Raw genomic sequence first — 22,257 nt, 5'->3', positions numbered from 1 at the left:
AGAAAAAAACGCATTGCATGCGGATGGCATATTGATGCTGGGCGAGAAAAAGAACACACATGACGTGCATCCAACTTTTTTGGGTTAAAATCGGACCGATTTTTTTTATACGCTGAAGTGAGCGAACCCTACTTATGCTGATAATATATGAGGACTAAGGAAAGTCAATGTCTTCTAAGAGCTGTTTGAGAATCAAAAGATGTGCAAATGATAGTCTCACTTCAAGTAACAACCATCTAAGCCAACATGCGTATATGTATTTAGTGTCCCCATAATATATCCTGAAGACTGGCTTATATAAAATGCCAGAGGTGTGCAAACGTATAAAGCACAGGCTCTATTCCAATAAATATATATTTTATAATAGTATTTCACCATAGTACCACCATTAATCAGCAGTGCAATTAGTGTATCCAAACCAATTGTGCTGCCATCTCACCGCTGCTGTATTATTATAGCACAATCAGTAATGTCGCAGCATAATACACTGCTTTTGTTCCAGGAGTATGAAGACTTACAGGCACAGCCCATAGCAAGTCTATTTTAATAATAACAATGAAGGCATTTCAAGGTACTATACTATTGATGACTGCAGGACAGACCCCATTGATTAACATAATAAAGGGCAGACAATGCTCATATGAATGGAGTTTGGCCGCCACTGATCAAACCTTGATGGCTTATGTGAATAATCATTGCATTGTCCTAACAAACAATTTTAATGGTTTTTTTTTGTTTTTCTTTTCATTTGCAAGTAGAAAAGTTTGTCTCTCCTAATTTGTTGGCCAGAAGCGCCAAGATTAATTTAAAGAGGTTCCCCACTACTTTGATATTGATGGCCTATCGTTAGGATAGGTCCTCAATGTCTGATCGGTCTATATCTGACATGCTGCACCCGGCGATCAGGTGTTCGCGGTCCTGACGGCAGCAGGTGGCCGGAAGTGCTCAGTTCTGGAGCTGCTCTGTCTTCTGATAGCCGCTGCTGGGTACTACACATCCGACTCCTATTGATTAGAATGGGATGCGGATATGCAGTAATCGGCTGCACCCGCAATCAGAAGAAGGGGCAGCTTCGGAAATTAGCATTTCCAGCTGCCTGCTGCCGCCGCAGGGACCAACAGCAGCTGATCGGCGCGGGTGATGACCTATCCTAACGATAGGCCATCACAGTCAAAGTAGTGGACAACCCCTTTAATATCTACACTCCTAAACATTGAAACTGCAACATCAAGACGGAAGAGTCATGGAATTCTGGAAACTTCGTAGACATTTTGTGGTAACTAACATATTAACATATTTAACCTAATCAACATGTTGAAAAAAAGGTAAGCTAAATTTTCAAAACATCTCACACTAGTATGCTCCACATGTGACCTGCCATAGTTGTGTTGAAGAATGGGTACTGGGACACTTTAGAAAAAATGACCATACCACTGGTTCCATGACTCATGTAGTCTCTATTCTAGGTTCACTAACAGCTCGGCATTACATTGATTTGGTCGTGAAACCTGTGTCATGACCATTTCTCCAATCTGTCGCATGAGCTTTCAACACAACAACACCAGTCCGCATGTTGCTTATGCTACTGTCAATAGCCGGCATGGCCTAACATTCTACCAGGGCCTGCAGCATCTCCAGACTTGTCTCCCATCAAGCACATCTGCGAGGTCATTGGTCAGCAACTACAAAGGGAGCTGCCCCCAGTGGATCTTGATGATTTGCCCAAGTGCCTTGAGTGTGGCAGAACATTCCGCAGACAACCGTTAATAACCACACTGATAGCAGCCAAGGCACGTAAGAGTGGGGATTTCTGTATGTGACACTCATAATCAATACTAAATAAATCAAGAAGCTTTGAAAATTTTGTTTCTATGTCCACTAATCTTGTGAATTCCATGACTTTTCCTTCTTGGTGTTGCAGCTTCAATGTTGAGAAGTATATATTCAGAAAATATTTAATTTTTTTGTGCTTTGGTATCTTTTTATGATTATTTTTTTTTAAAGAAATATTAAAATTAACATCAAAAGTCGCCTATGCGGGGTTAGATAAGGCTGCATGAGCCAGTCACCAACCAATATTTGTGATGCGTTTGGGTGTGGTGGAGTCTGACGGAAAATTATTTTCTGAGAAGTAGTAGAGCAGTTCTATATGAATTGACTTTGATTAGGGAAGATGATAGGCCACCCTACAAAGATGTGTTTGTAGGGAGCATCTGAAGCTGTGCAAATTGTGGTTCGTCCTAGTTTTTTGGGGTAGAGAATTCCAGAGAATTGGTGCAGCTCGGGAGAAGTCTTGGAGCCGGGAGTGGGAGGTTCAAATTAGTGTGGCTGTTAGTCAAAAGTCATTTGCAGAGCATAGAGATAGAGTAGGGTGATAGACCGAGATGGGGGTGGAGAGGTAGGGGGGTGCCATGTTGTGAAGAGGTTTGTGGATGAGAATAATTAGTTGAAATTGGATCCTATGATGTATTGGCTGCCAATGCAATGACTGGCACAGAGCGGAAGCATCCGAGTAAGGTTAGCCAGATAGGTGACCCTGGCTGCTGCATTAAGGATGATGTACATCAGTACAATGTAAGGAGTGAAATAAATTAATACGGCTTCCTAACTAAATGAAATATATATTGTCTTAATACAGTTAGGAGGGAAGTTAGGATGGAAAAGTGGCGCAGTGGTTAGCACTTTAGGTTTGCAGCACTGGGCACCATCTGCAAGGATTTTATATGTTCTCCCGGTGTATGTGTGGGTTTCCTTCAGGTTCTCCGGTTTCTTCCCACACTTCCAAAGACATACTGATAGGGAATTTAGATATTTAGATTGTGAGCTCCAATGGGGACAGTGCTGCTGGTGTCTGTACAGCGCTATGGAATCATTGACAATTTATAAGTACAATAATTAAAAAAATGTATCATTTAAGGTTTTATGATTCAATAATTTTTTTATTAGGTTTTCAAAGTTTATACATAAAACAGTTCTAACAAAAACAATAAAACAGAATGTGCTGTATAGCATTACTTCATGCTATATCAAACAAATAATATAGACATACAAAAGGAGAAACAAAACAAATAACATTGGTAAAAACTATGACATACAGTCGGATTAAAAATTTACAAAGTATGATTTTCAAATAAAATATGTCAGGAGATGAATGTAAACAAACAATTTTCTTATTAAACTACTTGAATAAGTATCGTGTATTACGTTTATACAAGAATTAGAACTAGATTAGATTTAAAATGTTATGTATAGTTGTTAATAAAGTCAGTCCATGGGTCCCATTTTTTATGAAATCTGTTCCAAGAGCTATTAATCAGAGCATGCTTCTCTTCATAGAACTTATGAAGGGATATTTTTTCTATTAGATCGTAAATATTTGGAATTTTATTGGATTTCCAATGTGCCGCCAATTCGATTTTGGTAACTAGAAGGATATGAATTACGATGGCCCTGTATTTTATGTTTATTGTATCCGAATCTATCGATAAGAGAGCTAATTGTGGGGTTAGACATATTTTTGAGTGCATTATCAGATTTATTATTTTAGACACTTTCTGCCATAAGCTTCTGATTTTAGGACAGCTCCAAAAAATATGAAAAATGTCACCTTTTGTATCGCAACCTCTCCAGCATGTTGGTTTTTGGCTTGGGAATATTTTAGCTACTTTGTCCGGAGTGAAATACCATCTGGTATAAATCTTATAATAAGCTTCATGTAATGTAGCGCAGATATTGGAAAGGTATGTGTTTTTAAGAGCTTTATCCCATTGGTCTTGGGTGAATTTTACTTTCAAGTCCTTTTCCCAACGGGATATGTGTATCAATTTTCTTGTGGTGAGTTCAGAATTGTAGGCATGATAGATGTTCTTATGACTCCATATTAGTTTGTTATTTGGGTTATCAATTTAAGTATGAATTTGTTTATTTTACATTTGGATTCTATAAGTTTCCGGATGGTTTTCCTTATTTCTAGGAAGAAATAAAGATCTTTAATCATTTAAGGTTTTAGAGGAACATACATTGATTGCTTACTCTGGGATCACTGTGATTTGCTAGCGAATCTGAATATTGCAAATTCCTCATCTGAAATTCCTCCATCTCCTCCTCTCTTCCCTTAGATTTCCTCTCATAGGAATTCCAAAAGGCTGTAGACAGAGTTGTATCTCGTGTAATTGTCCTATAGTGTATATACTTCCATGCCTATCCGCGTGGAGATCAGATACAAGTACTGTGGTTCTTAGAATATATCATTTTGTAGCTTTCAAAAATACTTTAAAATGATGTTTTGCTACAATTTCAGTTATTAGAGTTTGGGTATGGTCACACACAGGTTTTTGACCTGGACATTTCTGGTTTGAAAAATCTATGTAAGGCTGTGTGCGCACGTTGCGGTTTTTTCCTGCGTTTCCGCAGCGTTTTGAACTGCAGCGTTTTAATGCAAAAATGCATGCGTTTTGATTTCCAGGCAAAGTCTATGGGAAATTGTGATCTCTTGTGCGCACAATGCTTTTAAAAGTGCGGCGTTTTAGTTGCAGAAAATTTGTCAAAATCTCTGCGTTTGAAGAAGCAACATGTCAATTGTTTTTGCAATTTGGCTGCGTTTTGCTAACATTAAAGTCAATACGAACTCTCAAAACACATCCTAAATCAAAATCCTAGCATTTTACATGTTTTTTTGACACAATAAACGCATGCGTTTTTGACATTATAGTGAGGTCATGACGTCTCCTTTTTCACACACATATAGTCCAACTATAAAAGAAAAGTGAAATACAATAATTTAACGTTATTTTATACATAAATATTAGATCACATTAATCTTTTTATTAAAATTAGGTATTTTGTGTATGATTTCAAGCATGATATTTCTTATAATTTTTTTTCCATTTTTTTCATAGTGTTTGAATGTTTAAACTTTATTTAGTCGTGTATTTGTATTGAAAACTCATCTGTCTTTAAACACAGAAAATGCATGTAAAACGTGGTAAAAATGCAGCAAAAACGCATGCGTATTTCCAGCGTTTTTGTGGTCAAAACCAAATTTGACATTGCCAAATTCTGCCAGAGCATGCGTTTACAACTGCAAGACACTGAACACAACGTGCGCACATGGCCTAAGTAAAAAAGAATGGAAGAAAAAAAAATGAGGGAAGGGGGGGAATCTGTGTAGTGTTTGTGTACGACTATTTTTTGAGTTCAGGGTTGCTGTTTTTTGTTTATTTCCTTTTTTTTTTTTTCAAGCAGAACATCAAGAACTGATATGTTTCTTCTTTTTCCTCACTGAGAAACATACATGAAAGTAAAAACAGCACTGTGTCCCCATTGGAATCAATATGATGCTTATTCTACGGCTATGTTCACATGTTGAGGTTTTGCTGTGTTTTTTTTTGCATTTTTTTCATTGGTTTTATGCAAATAAATGCAAAGAAAAGGCTGCTTTTTACAGCACCAATGAGATTCCAGAAATCTCATGTACAGACACATACCTTTTGCTTTTTTTTTCTGACTGAAATGGAAAACTGCTGCTTTTTTGAAAGAAGCAGGATGTTAATTCTTTCAGAGTTTTTGCTGCTTTTTTCACCATTGAAAGCAATGACAACTGAGCTGCATTTTTTTTTAGCTTTTTTTTCTTTTTTTGCTGCTCTTGTGGTGAATGAAACTAACTTTATTAAAACATATACTGTAGACAAGTGATAGTAGTGATACATCAAAAACAAATACCCCCCCCCCAGCCTTTTAACTGCTAAGAGAGCAGGTCTTGCTGCTAAAAAAGACCCCGCACCAAAACTGCAACAGGTGAATATAGCCTAAAAGTGTTTGCTATGGGTTGTGGAGAAAAATCCACTAAAAAAAACACAACTGAAAGCTCCAAGTGAACATAACCTTTACAGTACTAAAATATATATATATATATATATATATATATATATATATATATATATATATATTATACACGGGATATATATACAGTTAGGTCCAGAAATATTTGGACAGTGACACAAGTTTTGTTATTTTAGCTGTTTACAAAAACATGTTCAGAAATACAATTATATATATATATAGTATGGGCTGAAAGTGCACACTCCCAGCTGCAATATGAGAGTTTTCACATCCAAATCGGAGAAAGGGTTTAGGAATCATAGCTCTGTAATGCATAGCCTCCTCTTTTTAAAGGGACCAAAAGTAATTGGACAAGGGACTCTAAGGGCTGCAATTAACTCTGAAGGCGTCTCCCTCGTTAACCTGTAATCAATGAAGTAGTTAAAAGGTCTGGGGTTGATTACAGGTGTGTGGTTTTGCATTTGGAAGCTGTTGCTGTGTCCAGACAACATGCGGTCTAAGCAACTCTCAATTGAGGTGAAGCAGAACATCCTGAGGCTGAAAAAAAAGAAAAAATCCATCAGAGAGATAGCAGACATGCTTGGAGTAGCAAAATCAACAGTCGGGTACATTCTGAGAAAAAAGGAATTGACTGGTGAGCTTGGGAACTCAAAAAGGCCTGGGCGTCCACGGATGACAACAGTGGTGGATGATCGCCGCATACTTTCTTTGGTGAAGAAGAACCCGTTCACAACATCAACTGAAGTCCAGAACACTCTCAGTGAAATAGGTGTATCTGTCTCTAAGTCAACAGTAAAGAGAAGACTCCTTGAAAGTAAATACAAAGGGTTCACATCTAGATGCAAACCATTCATCAATTCCAAAAATAGACAGGCCAGAGTTAAATTTGCTGAAAAACACCTCATGAAGCCAGCTCAGTTCTGGAAAAGTATTCTATGGACAGATGAGACAAAGATCAACCTGTACCAGAATGATGGGAAGAAAAAAGTTTGGAGAAGAAAGGGAATGGCACATGATCCAAGGCACACCACATCCTCTGTAAAACATGGTGGAGGCAACGTGATGGCATGGGCATGCATGGCTTTCAATGGCACTGGGTCACTTGTGTTTATTGATGACATAACAGCAGACAAGAGTAGCCGGATGAATTCTGAAGTGTACAGGGATATACTTTCAGCCCAGATTCAGCCAAATGCCGCAAAGTTGATCGGACGGCGCTTCATAGTACAGATAGACAATGACCCCAAGCATACAGCCAAAGCTAACCAGGAGTTCATGAGTGCAAAAAAGTGGAACATTCTGCAATGGCCAAGTCAATCACCAGATCTTAACCCAATTGAGCATGCATTTCACTTGCTCAAATCCAGACTTAAGACGGAAAGACCCACAAACAAGCAAGACCTGAAGGCTGCGGCTGTAAAGGCCTGGCAAAGCATTTAAAAGGAGGAAACCCAGCATTTGGTGATGTCCATGGGTTCCAGACTTAAGGCAGTGATTGCGTCCAAAGGATTCGCAACAAAATATTGAAAATAAAAATATTTTGTTTGGGTTTGGTTTATTTGTCCAATTACTTTTGACCTCCTAAAATGTGGAGTGTTTGTAAAGAAATGTGTACAATTCCTACAATTTCTATCAGATATTTTTGTTCAAACCTTCAAATTAAACGTTACAATCTGCACTTGAATTCTGTTGTAGAGGTTTAATTTCAAATCCAATGTGGTGGCATGCAGAGCCCAACTCGCGAAAATTGTGTCACTGTCCAAATATTTCTGGACCTAACTGTATATGTATGCACAGTGCCTTGCGAAAGTATTCGACCCCCTTGAATTTCTCTTTTCCCACATTTTAGGTTTCAAACATAAAGATAAAAATTTTAATGTTATGGTGAAGAATCAACAACAAGTGGGACACAATTGTGAAGATGAACGATATTTATTGCTCATTTTAAACTTTTGTAAAAAATAATAAACTGAAAAGTGGGGCGTGCAATATTATTTGACCCCTTTTACTTTCAGTGCAGCAAACTCACTCCAGAAGTTCATTGAGGATCTCTGAATGATCCAATGTTGTCCTAAATGACTGATGATGATATGTATAAGCCACCTATGTGTAATGAAGTTTCCGTATAAATGCACCTGCTCTGTGATAGTCTCAGTGTTCTGTTTAAAGCACAGAGAGCATCAGGAAGACCAAGGAACACAACAGGCAGGTCCGTGATACTGTTGTGGGGAAGTTTAAAGCTGGATTTGGTTACAAAAAGATTTCCAAAACTTTAAACATCCCAAAAGCACTGTGCAAGTGATCATATTGAAATGGAAGGAGTATCATACCACTGCAAATCTACTAAGACCCGGCCGTCCATCCAAACTTCATCTCAAACAAGGAGAAGACTTATCAGAGATGCAGCCAAGAGGCTCATGATCACTCCGGATGAACTGCAGAGATCTACAGCTGAGGTGGGAGAGTCTGTCCTTAGGACAACTATCAGTCGTACACTGCACAAATCTGGCCTTTATGGAAGAGTGGAAAGAAGAAAGCTATTTCTCAAAAATATGCATAAAAAGTGTTGTTTAAAGTTTGCCACACCAAACATGTGGAAGAAGGTGCTCTGGTCAGATGAAACCAAAATCGAACTATTTGGGCATAATGCCAAACAATATGTTTGGCGTAAAAGCAACACAGATCATCACCCTGAACACACCATCCCCACTGTCAAACATGGTGGTGGCAGCATCAAGGGCCGCCTGCTTTTCTTCAGCAGGGACAGGGAAGATGGTTAAAATTGATGGGAAGATGGATGAAACCAAATACAGGACCATTCTTGAAGAAAACCTGTTTGAGTCTGCGAAAGACCTGAGACTGGGATGGAGATTTGTCTTCCAACAAGACAACGATCCCAAACATAAAGGGAAATCTACAATGGAGTGGTTCACAAATAAATATATCCAGGTGTTAGAATGGCCAAGTCACAGTCCAGACCTGAATCCAATCGAGAATGTGTGGAAAGAGCTGAAAACTGCTGTTCACAAACGCTCTCCATCCAATCTCACTTAGCTCGAGCTGTTTGCAAAGGAAGAATGGGCAAAAATTTCAGTCTCTCGATGTACAAAACTGATAGACACATACCCCAAGCGACTTGCAGCTGTAATCGCAGCAAAAGGTGGCACTACAAAGTATTAGCTTTAAAGGGGACGAATAATATTGCCAATTTTCAGTTTATTATTTTTTATAAAAGTTTAAAATAGGCAATAAATTTCGCTCAACTTCACAACGTTGTTGATTCTTCACTGTAACATTAAAATTTTTATCTTTATGTTTGAAGCCTGAAATGTGGGAAAAGGTTGAAAAATTCAAGGGGGCCGAATACTTTTGCAAGACAATGTGTATGTATGTGTAAATATACAGTGTGTGTGTGTGTGTGTGTGTGTATATACATATATAATATTTATTTAGCATGTGCTGCATGAAATATAGCGTGTTGTTTAAGAGCATTTTCTTGTGTTATCCCCTGTTATCCCTTTGGTTGTCATCTCCTGTCAAGTTGTTAAACCATTTACCTAATCGTTTTGCAGTGGCGTATGGATGACGATCAATCTAGCTGCCAGTAACCTGTCACAGGGGATGCTACCCAGCTTTCCTAGTCCTATTTATCTACCCCAAGCCAGATGACTGACATACATACAATAACAGCCACTAGCCACTTTAGTTGGCTACGTGATAATTCAAAAGACAGCTATTTTATGTCCATATCTGGGCAGCATTTTTGATGGGTAATGTTGACCATCAGATTATGATTAGACATTAGTGGACCCGTGGAAGTTTGGGTTCAGCTGGACTTTAGTTAAAGTTCATTTCGGGACCTAGACCTCATTGAAAGTCACTAAATGGGCAGTTCGGCTCTCCACCCACATACAGCTAGCCATAAACAGATCACTTTTGGGGCAGTTTTTTTTTTTTTTTGACACACTACATCCAAAAATGTTGTTTTACCCCAGTGCGATCCATTCAGAGACTGAAAGCGGCTCGCACTGGGCCGAGCACTGTGTGTACCCGAGCACTGCGATGCTTGCTCAAGTGGTTTGCATACGTACAGCGCCCGAACTCTGACACTGATTTTTTTTTTTTTTAACGTCTGTATTCGGTATGAACCTCAAACTTTACAGTTGGGGTTCGCTCATCTCTAACTATGATCAATTATACTGCCAAAGGGAATATTGGGTGCGAAAAGAAACCAATATCATTCAATGCATTGTAGAAAAGGAATACCTTAATTCCAATGAACATAGTGCCTTTTTTATATGGGGATGTGATATTTTGGAACAGACAACGTGACTTTTGTCGCAGACCCTTCATGACTAATGTGCTCTACCTTGTGTTACGTCTTCTCTCTCTCCCTTCTTACTCTTAGTATCCAATTATCACTGAATTTGGGGATGAACAGAACTTTTCGCCTTATGATACTAAAGAAGAATCTCTGCTTCGCAACGATATCTCCCAACATGAGGTGAGTGGGGAAAATTCTTCAGCTTGGCTTGGCACAACTCCCACCTTTCTTCATAGCTATGTATATGTATATATATCTCCTCTGGCGGCACTGCTACCCCGATGACTCATGTGTATATAAAATCTCATTCCACCCCCTCTCTCCTTTCTAGAGTAACTACTTATAGTAATAATGACACACTGCGTAAATGGCAGCGTTCTCCCACCTCTTTCACACTCTCCTAGGGGTGATTCTCAAGAGGAAAACAGAACAATATGGCAGTGACATATTACACAATAATGGCACTGGATGACGGCACTTTGAGCCCTAAAAACAAAGTATAGTAAGGTAGCAAACAATAGGAGGTATATACATTAGAATGAATATGAGTATAATATATGAGCTTTGCCAGTTTTTTTTTGTAAATGAAGATATATAGTTATTTAACCACTTCAGGTGTTACTGGTCACAAAAATATATATTTTGTTGTAGTGGTTATGTGAGAACACATGTATCAGATTCACTTTGAACTGGTTACTTTGATAATCCAGACCAGACATCACCTACTTGAAATAATTGAAATAAAATTAGTTTTATAGGGTTAGTAAACCTAGCAACTGTCCAGTTAGCCCTGGAAAAAAATTACAACTTTTTTTTATTTTTTTTTATTTATTTAAGAACGTAAATATAAAATGTGCTATCACAATACTTTTCCAATAATCATGTTTCACAGTGCCTACCAATGCTATCATATAATGGTACCATACAGATCCCACATAATAGTGTCGTACAATACCAAGAACTGTGCTTCTTGGAGCTTTAACGCTACAGTACAGTAGGTATAAGGATGAGTTGTAGTAGTGTAAGAGTGGTGGATAATGGTGGTCTCGTTTCTGCCCCTGAAAACACCAATCATGTCAATGTTGTGTAAGGCTACTTTCACACATCAGGTTTTTTCCATCAGGCACAATCCAGAAAAAAACGGGTAAAACGGATCTGGTACCGCATCCATTTTATCCCCATAGATTTGCATTGTTACTGGATTGTGCCTGATGGCTTTGCGTTGCATCCGTTTTTAATTCTTAATTTAAAATTTAATTCTTTAATTTTGCCGCATCCGTTTTTTTCCGGATGCGGCAAAATTAAATGTGGAAGGAAGGAGGTGGGCGGGATTTTTACATCCCGCTCATCTCCGCCCCTCCGCTTCTATTGGCCGGCTGCCGCGTGACGTCGATGTGACGCCGAACGTCCCTCCCACTCCAGGAAGTGGACGTTCGCCGCCCACATCGAGCTTGTATGGAAGGGTAAGTACGTGTGACAGCAAATAATCGTTTGTGCAACACGTTCAACAAATTGAACGTGCCGCACATACGATGGGGGCGGGTACGATCGCATACGATATCGTATGCTTAATCGTAACGTGTAAAGCAGGCTTTAAAGTCCAAGTTTAGATTGAGGTAGTGTCCTTGTATTTTCAAAAGGATTCAATAGAGATGATTTCACTGTTGTCCAATCTTAGAGGTCCAGGGAGATAGGTAATACTGACTATAAGTCAATAGGTGCCCATAGATCTCTATGAAGCTAGATTACCTTCCATTTAGTCCAGGGTCACTTATCAACCCTTTTTTATTCATTGACCCATGAACCTCTTATGGAAATCTTCTGCCTCAATAAAGATATTTAGAAAAATGTTTAGTATTTAAAACTATTTTATTTATTTATTTTATCACATTTCTCTGAGAACCTTGGGTGCATATTTATTGGGCAAGTACTGATTTTTTCGGATTATAAGACACACTTTTCCTCCCAGAAATTTAGGAGGAAAATGAGGGGTGCATTTTGTAATCCGAATGTAACTTACCTGGGGGGGTGGAGAGGGGTTACAGGAGATGCTGCGGGCCGCGGGCCCTGTGCTGCGGACTTACTGTGGGCAGTGTGCTGTACGGGTGGTGTGCTGTGCTGTGCTGCAGGCTGTGTTGCGGGCTGTGAGGCAGGGGCCACCATTCTGAAAATGTCAGCGGTGCGGACTTCAAATAACGACGCCCGGAGTCGGCGCATGCGGAGATCGAGCTTAAGATCTCATCTGCGGAAGCGCAGCCTCCGGCCCGTTGATCTCCGTGTAGCGGACTTAAGGATAATGGTGCCCGGAGGATGGTCCTCCTGCCTCACAGTGCCCGCAGCGAGCATCTGGGACATCTGCTGCACCGCCCGCAGCATCTCCCTACACCAGCACCACCCCTGCCTCCTGGGACCCTGTTCTACCACTGGTGTCTCTCCTCCAGGAAAGACACCACCAGATTATAAGATGGACCCAATATTTTTTTTTCCTCTAAATTTGGCGCGCCTCTTATAATCTGGTGCGTTTTATAAAATGAAAAGTACGGTAAGTCTTTTTAACATCACTTTTATGTATACTTTCCAACTCCAAATTGTGTAAACTTGAATATTTACTAGATGAAGAAGATCATCAGTGATGTGTATTTATGTAACCGGGGAAGGTGTCAGCTAAGGATATCAAAACTCTTTATAAGTATGTGCAGAATTATTAGACCCTGTACCCACGCTGCGGATTTTAACGCAGATTTTCAGAACTCTGCAGCAAAATCTGCATGTCTATTGTGAAGCCAGCAAAGTCTATGAGAATTCAGAAGTGCTGTGCTCACGTTGAGTATTTTTCCCTTTCCAATTTTCCGCAGTGTGGGCACATAGCCTTAATGCAGCACTTGAAATTACTTAGCTATTGGGGCATGATCCTAAACCATCAAAAGTTTTGTTGCAAACTGGGTTGCCAACTGTCCAGAAATTCCGAGACAGTCCATAAAAATAGGGCACTTTTTGCACTGTCTGTAAAAAAAATTGAAAGCATTTGTGATTTTTTTTTTTTGAAGCTGGAGAAACTTATAGAAATTATTTTGACTGTAATTATGAACCTTTTACAGTTTACAGTGAATGAGTGATGGCTTTACGTTAAAATAATGGGCTGTACACTTGTATCACTTATAATAATGATTTATCACAGTTTTACAATGTGTCTATAAACAATATTGCCTTGATATTTTGATAAGCTAGCCAGAAAAAAATAAAAAGGGAACTTTGCAACAATGGCTTCAATAGTCAACAAAGTCACATAAAATATGTTGAGAAATAGATGCAAAATAATGCCAAACATTTGAGAAGAGTCAAACGTGAAACAACCAGGAGAAATCATTATCTTCCAGTGCTGTTGTATTGCAGAACTGCAACCTCACTGAAGGACCTCAAAGTACAAAGTGTTCAGTGCTCAGAGACATGGCCAAGGTAAGGGAGGCTGAAACCCGACCACCACTAAACACGATACAGGAGTTGGAACGTCAAGACTTTACCAAGAAATATCTGAAGATAGATTTTTCAAAGGTTTTATGGAGTGATAAGATGAGAGTGACTCTTGATGTACCAGTTGGATGGTCCCGTGGCTAGATCGGTAACGGGCTCAAAACTCCATTTCAACTCAGACACTAGCAGGGTGGAGGTGGGGTGATGCTATGGGCTAGTATTAAGTCTGATGGAACTTTTTGGGTTGAAGATGGACTAGAAATCAACTTCCCAACCTATTGCCAATTTTTAGAACACAAGCAGTTGTACAGGAAAATGTCTGCATTTTTCAAGAAAATCATTATTTTTATGCAGAATAAACCTGCATTGCATGCATCGAAGTCCTCCACTGTTTGGAAAAGCAGACATGGCTCTTTCCTTACCTGACCTAAACTCTGTTGAGAACTTGTGGCCCTTTTTAAACAGGAGATAAAAGAACCCTTTTACTTTCTTAAATATTCAGGATTCAGGTTTATTAATCTTTTGGATTAACCGATAGTAGTACTTCAGTAGTAAAATTAAAGATCAAAAATACAAATTGCCTAATAATTTTGAACACTGCGTACCTACTTGCCAATAGTATCGATTTTGTGGATAGAATCCCATCACTTGGGCCAAAGAAGGAGTCGGTTTTCTAAAGTGGGAGTTTTCGGGTGGTGCCGCCCATCCTATGGGTTAAGATTACTGTCCTAGTTTTCAGCTTCAAAATGTTGGTAAATATTAGAAAAAACATGACTGCTTTCTTCCAAAAACAGCACTACACCAGTCTCAGAGTTGTGAATAGCAGGTTTAACCTGTTGGCTAGACAGCAATACTGCACATTGCGCAGGCAATACTACATTTTTCTAACCCTGGACACCCTTTGACTCAGTAGCAGGTGGACGTGGAATTAAATTTCGGATTTTTATTGTTAATTTGTCATTAATTTGTTGAATTCTTTTCCTGCAGCTTCAAAATAGTCAAGAAAATGAAGAGCAGCTAGGAGAGATGGTGCGCGCATGTGAAAAGATGTGCGCAGAGAGGAGTGAGCTGCACGAGGAGTTAAGTGAAATGGTAGGTGCAAGGCAGTAGTTCAGCACTTGTACAGGAAGGAAATGCATGCGGGGGGATAGAAGCAAGCACAATGGTACAGGATGGGCGCTGGTGACTGCATAAGTGTCCATTGGGATGTATTTCTCCATTGTGATTAGTGCTTGGTCTTTTGTCTCTATAATTTGGATATAAACCTGGTGGCATTATTTCATATCTTGTAGAGACAGGTAAAATGTACTGTGCTGTCTTTTCATAAATGTCAGGGCCGCTCTGTTTACTCAGGAAATGATTTTGAAGCTGTTCATTGCATGCAGTCATTCTTCTGAAAGGTGATTTTCTAATTTCATAGGTTTAGCAAATAATACAAGTGATGTAGTGTACCATAAAGCAACAAAGCCAGTGTCGGCTTCTGGCAATTGAATCATAAAAATGAAAGAGTAGATCAGTGTGTGAAGTGCACAATACAGACTATTCTATTGGTATTCTCTTCTAGGTTCTTTGACCTTTTGAGAATGAACAAATGCTCTGCAGGTAGTTGTAGTAGTGGGTGCTGAACACCAAGCAGCCCACTAAACCACAGATTGAGGGGGCTGTAGTTGGTTTCTAGTCAAGTAGGGGGTGTGATATGAGGGAGTATCTGCCTCTCCGTGATCTCAGCAGACCAGTGACATCTAGAGCTTCCTGATTTTTGAATGTTGCTATTTGCGTAAAGCTGGCCATACACTTGACAGGGTATGCCCAATGTCCTTCATTCCATATATTTTCTTTTTATATCACTTACCTACCACTTATCCTATATAAATAACTACACTACACCTATTTTTGGGTAAATGTGGCCATAGCAGCCATTTTATTAACATAAATTCACATTAACAATATAAATAACCAAAATTGGGGGGAGGTCCTTGAAGCTACCAGATCTGGTACATACCACCAAATTACAAGGTATCTCTATTTTACCCTCAGCCATGAACTCCCAGCTCTAGGGCACCATACCACAATAAGTGGCCCAAAATGTGTAACTACCAGTTAACAGACCACACCTCCGTCCAGAGCCCCATTAAGTGCCAAATCACCAATACCTGAATTCCATCCGGGAGGGAATTATCCATATAAATCTGCCCCCAACACCAACTTTATCAACTCCAAGGACCAATCCCACCGCCACGACCAGTGTGACATGATGTACCCCAAAACAACCCCCCCAACCGTGACCAAGGAACTCTTACACCTCCCTTTTTTTTTTTGCATAATTTTTTAAAGAACACCCAAAAAAGCCCGCAGGTGGGCGGGACTCCAGTTTTTGGTCACTCCAAAATGGCCTCTCTGCTTGCACTTTTTTTTTATATACCCCCAAGTCCAATTCCCCTCCCCATGAACTTTTATCCTGCCCCCTACCACTTCCCTTACATTCCCTCATGGACCAACCCTTGTCATGTGGGCCTCTGCTCATTTTTCTTCTCTGGCCCTTTCTTAAGATAGCTGGTGGCCGAACGTTCGTTTAGTTGACAGCTATCCCTAAAGAATCAGCCATGAACATAATTGCTTAGCTTGACTGAGTGTTCATGGGTCTTCAATGGGAAAAAAGGAAAAAGCCCCATGCTATGGACATTGGGAGCTTCTCATAAAAAAACAAGATAGCTGGCCACCAAAATATCGCTGTGTTCAGCTTTCATTTAATGTGTACAGGGCCTTAAGAGAAAGTGTCATTCCCTCATAATATGCTACCTATCTGGCAGAGGTGGTGCCACTTTGCCACTTCCAGATCTTTAGCTCTGACTCGTTGTTTAGTAGATATATTCAATAACAACGGCATGAACATACCTGGTACCTGTTTAATTTTTGGCTAAGAAAACTGACCGAGGTGGTCTTTAAGGCATTGTACACATTATATTGCTGCCAAAGTTGCTAGGATCCATCAACATCCACCTAAACTTAATGGGGAAACCAAAAGCCTAACTGGAATATACAAAACTAAAAACCCTACACTGTTATGAACCGGTGGTGTATAAGAATACGGTTTAATAATATAATGCTGCTTAGAAAATGAAGTTGACAACCAGGGGGATAGTTTTATTATCAGGACCTGGCACTGAATGAGAAGAGTGAGGAGGTTATAAGTAAGCGAAATGCTGTACGCTTGTGTAGAGCGAGGAAAAGGCAATTGTGGGGATGGCGTATGGGGAAATGATGGATACACAAGAAAGCAGCGAGATAGGAAGTGTGTGGGAGGCGAATGAAGAGAGAATGAGATGGGAGATTATAATAGGTGTTTAAGAGCAAGGCAATAGCTTGTCTGTAAAACAAGAAATGCCATGTGTGGGAGAGGGGAACAGAGGTGATCCACTCACTGACAAATCCTAAACAAAATAATGCCCAACCGGAAGCAATGATAGAAGGATTATGTGGAAAAACATTATAAATAGCAGCCTATGTATCATGACATACTTACAAAAGTAATATTGATACACAGTGAGGAATAAAAAGTCTCTGTGGATGCAAACAATCCTTAGTGGGTAAACATGAAGGTGTGGATTTGTGTATAAAACAATGCCATCAATAATATCCACACATAGTTCAGAGTTCCATGTACTTACACTCTGTTCTCTAAGCCTAGGAACACAGGCCATTACCAGGTGGCTACGAATATATTCATCTAGGAGCGCATTTACATCAAGCTATCTCAGTCAAAACATATTAAAATATTTGCATAGTGTATGTAGGTTTTACACAGCATGCTATATCATCTACAGCAGAATATGATGTAATTGATGGGTAGGTCGTATATAATGTCTGTGTGTATATACAGTCATGACCAAAAGTGTTGGCACCCTTGAAATAGTTCCAGAACATGAAATATTTCTCCCAGAAAATGTTTGCAATTACACATATTTTATTATACACATTTATTTCTATATATAACTGAATATTTTATTGAATTTTTCAAAACAAACAAAGAGAAATACATGGATATGGCCCGCAAACACGTGAGCAGTAATTTTAAACCATAAATCAGGACACACATCATAGGATCTATTGATATATTAGAAACAAAGAATGTGACAAGACTGACAATACAATACTAGACAAGGAGACATAGGGAAGGAGGGAACGGAATAGGGAGGATGAGTATATCAAACTTCCATCAGGACCATGCCGAGCTTTCATTCTTTATTGGCCCAGTAAGTATCCCAAAGGGACCAAACACTCTCAAAATTATCCACCATGTTATTTGACATGGCGGATAGATATTCCATCCTCCTCACATCTTGGATCCTAGAATGGAGATCATTAAGTGAGGGCGGATGGGATAACCTCCAGTTATGGGCAATCAGACACCTGGCTGCTGTGGTTATATGTAACAGTAACCGCTTCACTCTCCTCCCCAACTGGACAGGTGGAATATTCAATAGATAGAATTTAGAATCTAAGGGTATCTTAAGATCGGCTACTTTGTAAATAAGAGATTGTACCAACTTCCAGAAGCATAGGATATTTGGACATACCCAGAATATGTGCGGTATATCTCCCCCTGTAGTACCACATCTCCAGCAGTTATCAGGTATAGCCGGATTTAGTTTATGTAGTAGTGATGGGTTGTGATACTAATACATGAGTAATTTATACTGGTTCTCCTTATAGACATAGCACGAGGATGTTTTTGAGGCAGTATCCCAAATCCGTTTCCACATACATAAAGAAATGGTCTCACCAAGGAAATCCTCCTATTTACTCATATATGTATGAATTGGCTTGTCTTCTGGGTAGGGAGTAATTAAAATGCGATATATGTCCAAAATAAGGCCCAAGGTGGAGACCCCAGCTCTGCATAATCTTTCAAAGAGTGTAGGGGTAGAGACTTCTAGGGAGGAAAAAAGGGAGCGCATCAGGTGTCTAACTGGTAGGTACCGATATTGGGAGTTGCCAGGGAGATTAAAATTAGTTGATATGGTGGCGTAAGAGAGAAGGACCTTGGAGTGTGCATCTACTATGTCAGCAAAACAAAAGAGCTTCCTGTCGAACCATGTCTTAGTCACAGCACCTTGCATACCATCTGGCATCTTGGGGTTAAAAAGAAAGGAAGTCAAAGGAGAGCGTTCAGATTTAAGTGGAAATTTTTTTTACACAGCAATCCCAGATCTTCTTAGTGAAGGCTATAGGGTCCAGGGTAAGTGGGTTAGGCTTATTAGATGAGGTACCCCAGAGTTAAGAGTTTGGGTGTATTGGGGCGAGCCATAGCTTCTCTATTACCATCCATCTAGAGAAGGCACAGCGATTAGACCATGCAGGGATGTGACGTAAGTGTACTGCCCAGTAATATTTAGTTATATCAGGGACCCCCAGGCCTCCTCTCAGTCTACTGTCCAGCAAAGTCATTTTTTTAATTTTATACTCTTATGGGCCCAAACGAATTGAAGTATAATGGACTGTATATTGCGTAACTCTTTGTATGGTACACACACCGGAAGGGTCTCAAATAAATAAAGCAGCTTTGGCACAACAGACATTTTGACAGCGGAGAGTCTTCCAAATAAAGACAGTGGGAGCTTGTTCCAATTGAGTAGGAGTCTTTTTAATTCAGTAAATAATCTAGGATAGTTATGTTGATATAAGAGCTTATACTTAGATGTTAGTTGTATCCCCAAGTAAGTCAAGGATGTATCTTTCCATTTATAGTTGTAATTTTCTCGCAAGGAGGACACCCGCGCCTGCGGAATAGTAAGGGGTAGAGCCTCAGTTTTGTTCTGGTTAACCTTATACCCTGACAGCCTTCCAAGTTGTAATAATAGAGTATGCAAATTCGGAAGGGTAATATGTGGATGGGACAATATCAATAAAACATCATCTGCATATAAAGATAACTTAAACTCTTTGTTTCGCACCAATACCCCACAGATATTGGGGTCCATGCGAATAGCAGCAGCCAATGGCTCAAAGCACATAACAAAGAGAAGGGGGGACAACGGACATCCCTGACGAGTGCCGTTGTGTATCTGAAACGGTTGGGATGTGGCATAAGGAAGCTTGACCGAAGCTGAGGGGCATGAATATAGACTTTTCAGGGCAGTAATAAATGCACCCGAAATTCCAAAATGACGCAACGTCTCAAACATGAATGGCCACCCCAGACGATCAAACGCCTTCTCCGCATCCAAACTGAGAAGGAGTGCCTCATTCTCCGTCTTATTGACAACCTCCACTAAGTCAATAATCTTACTGGTGTTGTCCCCTCCCTGTCTACATGGAACAAAACCCACTTGGTCTTTATGTATTAGGTGAGGGAGTGGGACCAAAAGGCGTAGGGCCAATAATTATACACATTTATTTCTTTTGTGTGTATTGCAACAACACAGAGGGAAAAAATAGACAAATTGGACATAATTTCACACTAAACTCCAAACATTGGCCCGACAAAATTGTTGTCATCCTCTAGTAATATTGTAATAATCTAATATAATCTAGTAACATCCTCAAGTAATATTGAGTGTTGATATTTTTCAACAATTTGGGTTCTCATACAGTTCTGTTCTTTCTCTTCTCCATGCTTAGTGTGGCACACACACACACACACACACACACACACACACAATGCAGAGATTGTGTCAGCTTCTCCCCTTCTTATTTGGTGTCAGGTGTGATTTTCATATTGCCCACACCTATTACTTGCCACAGGTGAGTTTTAATGAGCATCACATGTTTGAAACAAAATTATGTACCCACAAATTTGAAAAGGTGCAAACAATTTTGTCCGGCCTATTTTGGGGGTTTTGTGTGAAACTGTGTCCAATTTGCCTTTCTTGTGTGTGTTGTTCCAATACACACAAAGGAAATAAAACGTATGACAAAATATGTATGATTGCAATAATTTTCTGGGAGAAATGCTTTATTTTCTGGAAGGATGCCAACACTTTTAGCCATGACGATAGATAGATACATATCTTCTCTGCACACTTGAAATCCTGTCGACCAGTATCCCACATTATTTATTATAGCGCCATTTATTCCATGGCACTTTACATGTATCAGCCTATTTACGATTATTACCATTCTAGACATTTTGACAGGATATGCTGTGATACTCTGATGCATGTAGGTCTCATCTCTAAACCCTGCACCTCCTGCATCTCCAGAACAGGCGTCTTCGATAGATTATCCTATTTGGTAAAATGACCGTGCATTACCACAATGAAACCCTTTTAATAGAGTAGCCCGTGTCCTACTAAATAGGAAAAAGAGAGGTTGTAAGGCCTCGGTTCCACTAGTATTTTACATAAAACATCGAATTGCACTTGCACCAGTGTAAAACTATGGGGCAGTGTCCATTCGCTATTTTTTTTTTTTAGAAAAGAATTACATCATTCTGCATTTGGTGGCAGTGAGTCTTGCATCACACAAACTAATACAAGTCTATGGGAGCGTGTGAAACATTGTACTGCACTCACATGTCACCAGAGTGCAGTGCGATATACACCCAGACAGGCAGCTACACATTCACACCTGAGATCTTGTAACACTAATGAGTCACATGACACAGGGGAGAGAGAATAGCTATTTTTCACTTAGCGGTGTACTCACTTTTGTTGCCAGTGGTTTAGACATTAATAGCTGTGTGTTGTATTATTTAGAGAGCACACCAAATTTACACGGTTATACAAGCTGTGCATTATGCATTAAACTACATTATGTTGTATCAAAGTGTCATATCTTCAGTGTTGTCCCATGAAACGATATAATAAAATATTTACAAAAAATTTAGGTGTGTGTGTGTGTATGTATCACATATACACACAGTATTTCACAAGAGTGAGTACATCTCTAAAATATTGGTAAATATTTTATTTTATCTTTACATGGGACAACACTGAAGATATGACACTATGATACAATGTAAAGTAGTAATGTGTACATCTTGTATAACGGTGTAAATATACTGTATATATTGCTCTACACAGGTTTTAATAAATCTTGTATATTTTCTTGATAAGTACAAAGATTTTGAAAAAATATCACACAGAAGAAAAATGTGGTAGGGATGAACCAGTCTGTGTATCAGAGCCAAGTGGTAGCAGATGGTGATGGTATTTTGTAATGGTGTTAAAAGCAAAAGAGATGGCAGAGTAAAGAGCAAAGTTTTGCTAAAGAAGATTCCAATTTCTATATAACATATGACATGTTGGTACACTTATGCATACATACAAATGCCACATACAATATTTATAGGCAGCATTATAAATACAGCCTAGCAGTCACTAAACCCGGCCATAGTTTGGTCAGTGAGTCTAAGTGGAGATGATCTTTGTGTGTTGTAGGTGTTGGTTGATATATGTGTCTATGTATTACAGAAGGGCCTTGTTCTGAGCCACGTTGCCCACATCCAGTCTTTGGAGCAGCAGTTACAGATGTGTGCTGAGCCTCACCCGTTCCCAGGCTCTGCTCTCTCGGATCCTGATATGCAGTATCTGTCTCTGCACCATGGACCAGATATCCCTCATGGTAAGTCATTGATATAAACACATACAGGTCCACAAAGGAGTGTACCAAGATGAGAC

At 39.5% G+C, this 22,257-nt stretch overlaps 1 protein-coding gene across 1 annotated transcript in view; it reads left to right on the top strand.

Annotated features, from left to right (window-relative positions):
• The window catches only part of TBKBP1 (TBK1 binding protein 1), a 109,199-nt gene that overhangs the window by 21,330 nt on the left and 65,612 nt on the right, over positions 1–22,257 (top strand). The window contains exons 2-4 of the mRNA XM_075347649.1: positions 10,250–10,345; positions 14,624–14,728; positions 22,051–22,201. Coding sequence (XP_075203764.1) covers positions 10,250–10,345; positions 14,624–14,728; positions 22,051–22,201 — 352 coding nt within the window. The remainder of the gene's footprint in view (positions 1–10,249; positions 10,346–14,623; positions 14,729–22,050; positions 22,202–22,257) is intronic.

The sequence above is a fragment of the Anomaloglossus baeobatrachus genome, chromosome 5 (assembly GCF_048569485.1).
Source record: "Anomaloglossus baeobatrachus isolate aAnoBae1 chromosome 5, aAnoBae1.hap1, whole genome shotgun sequence".
NCBI classification, from domain to species: Eukaryota; Metazoa; Chordata; class Amphibia; order Anura; family Aromobatidae; genus Anomaloglossus; species Anomaloglossus baeobatrachus.
The sequence above is the reverse complement of the archived record's forward strand: the minus strand, read 5'-3'. Positions and strand labels throughout refer to the sequence as shown.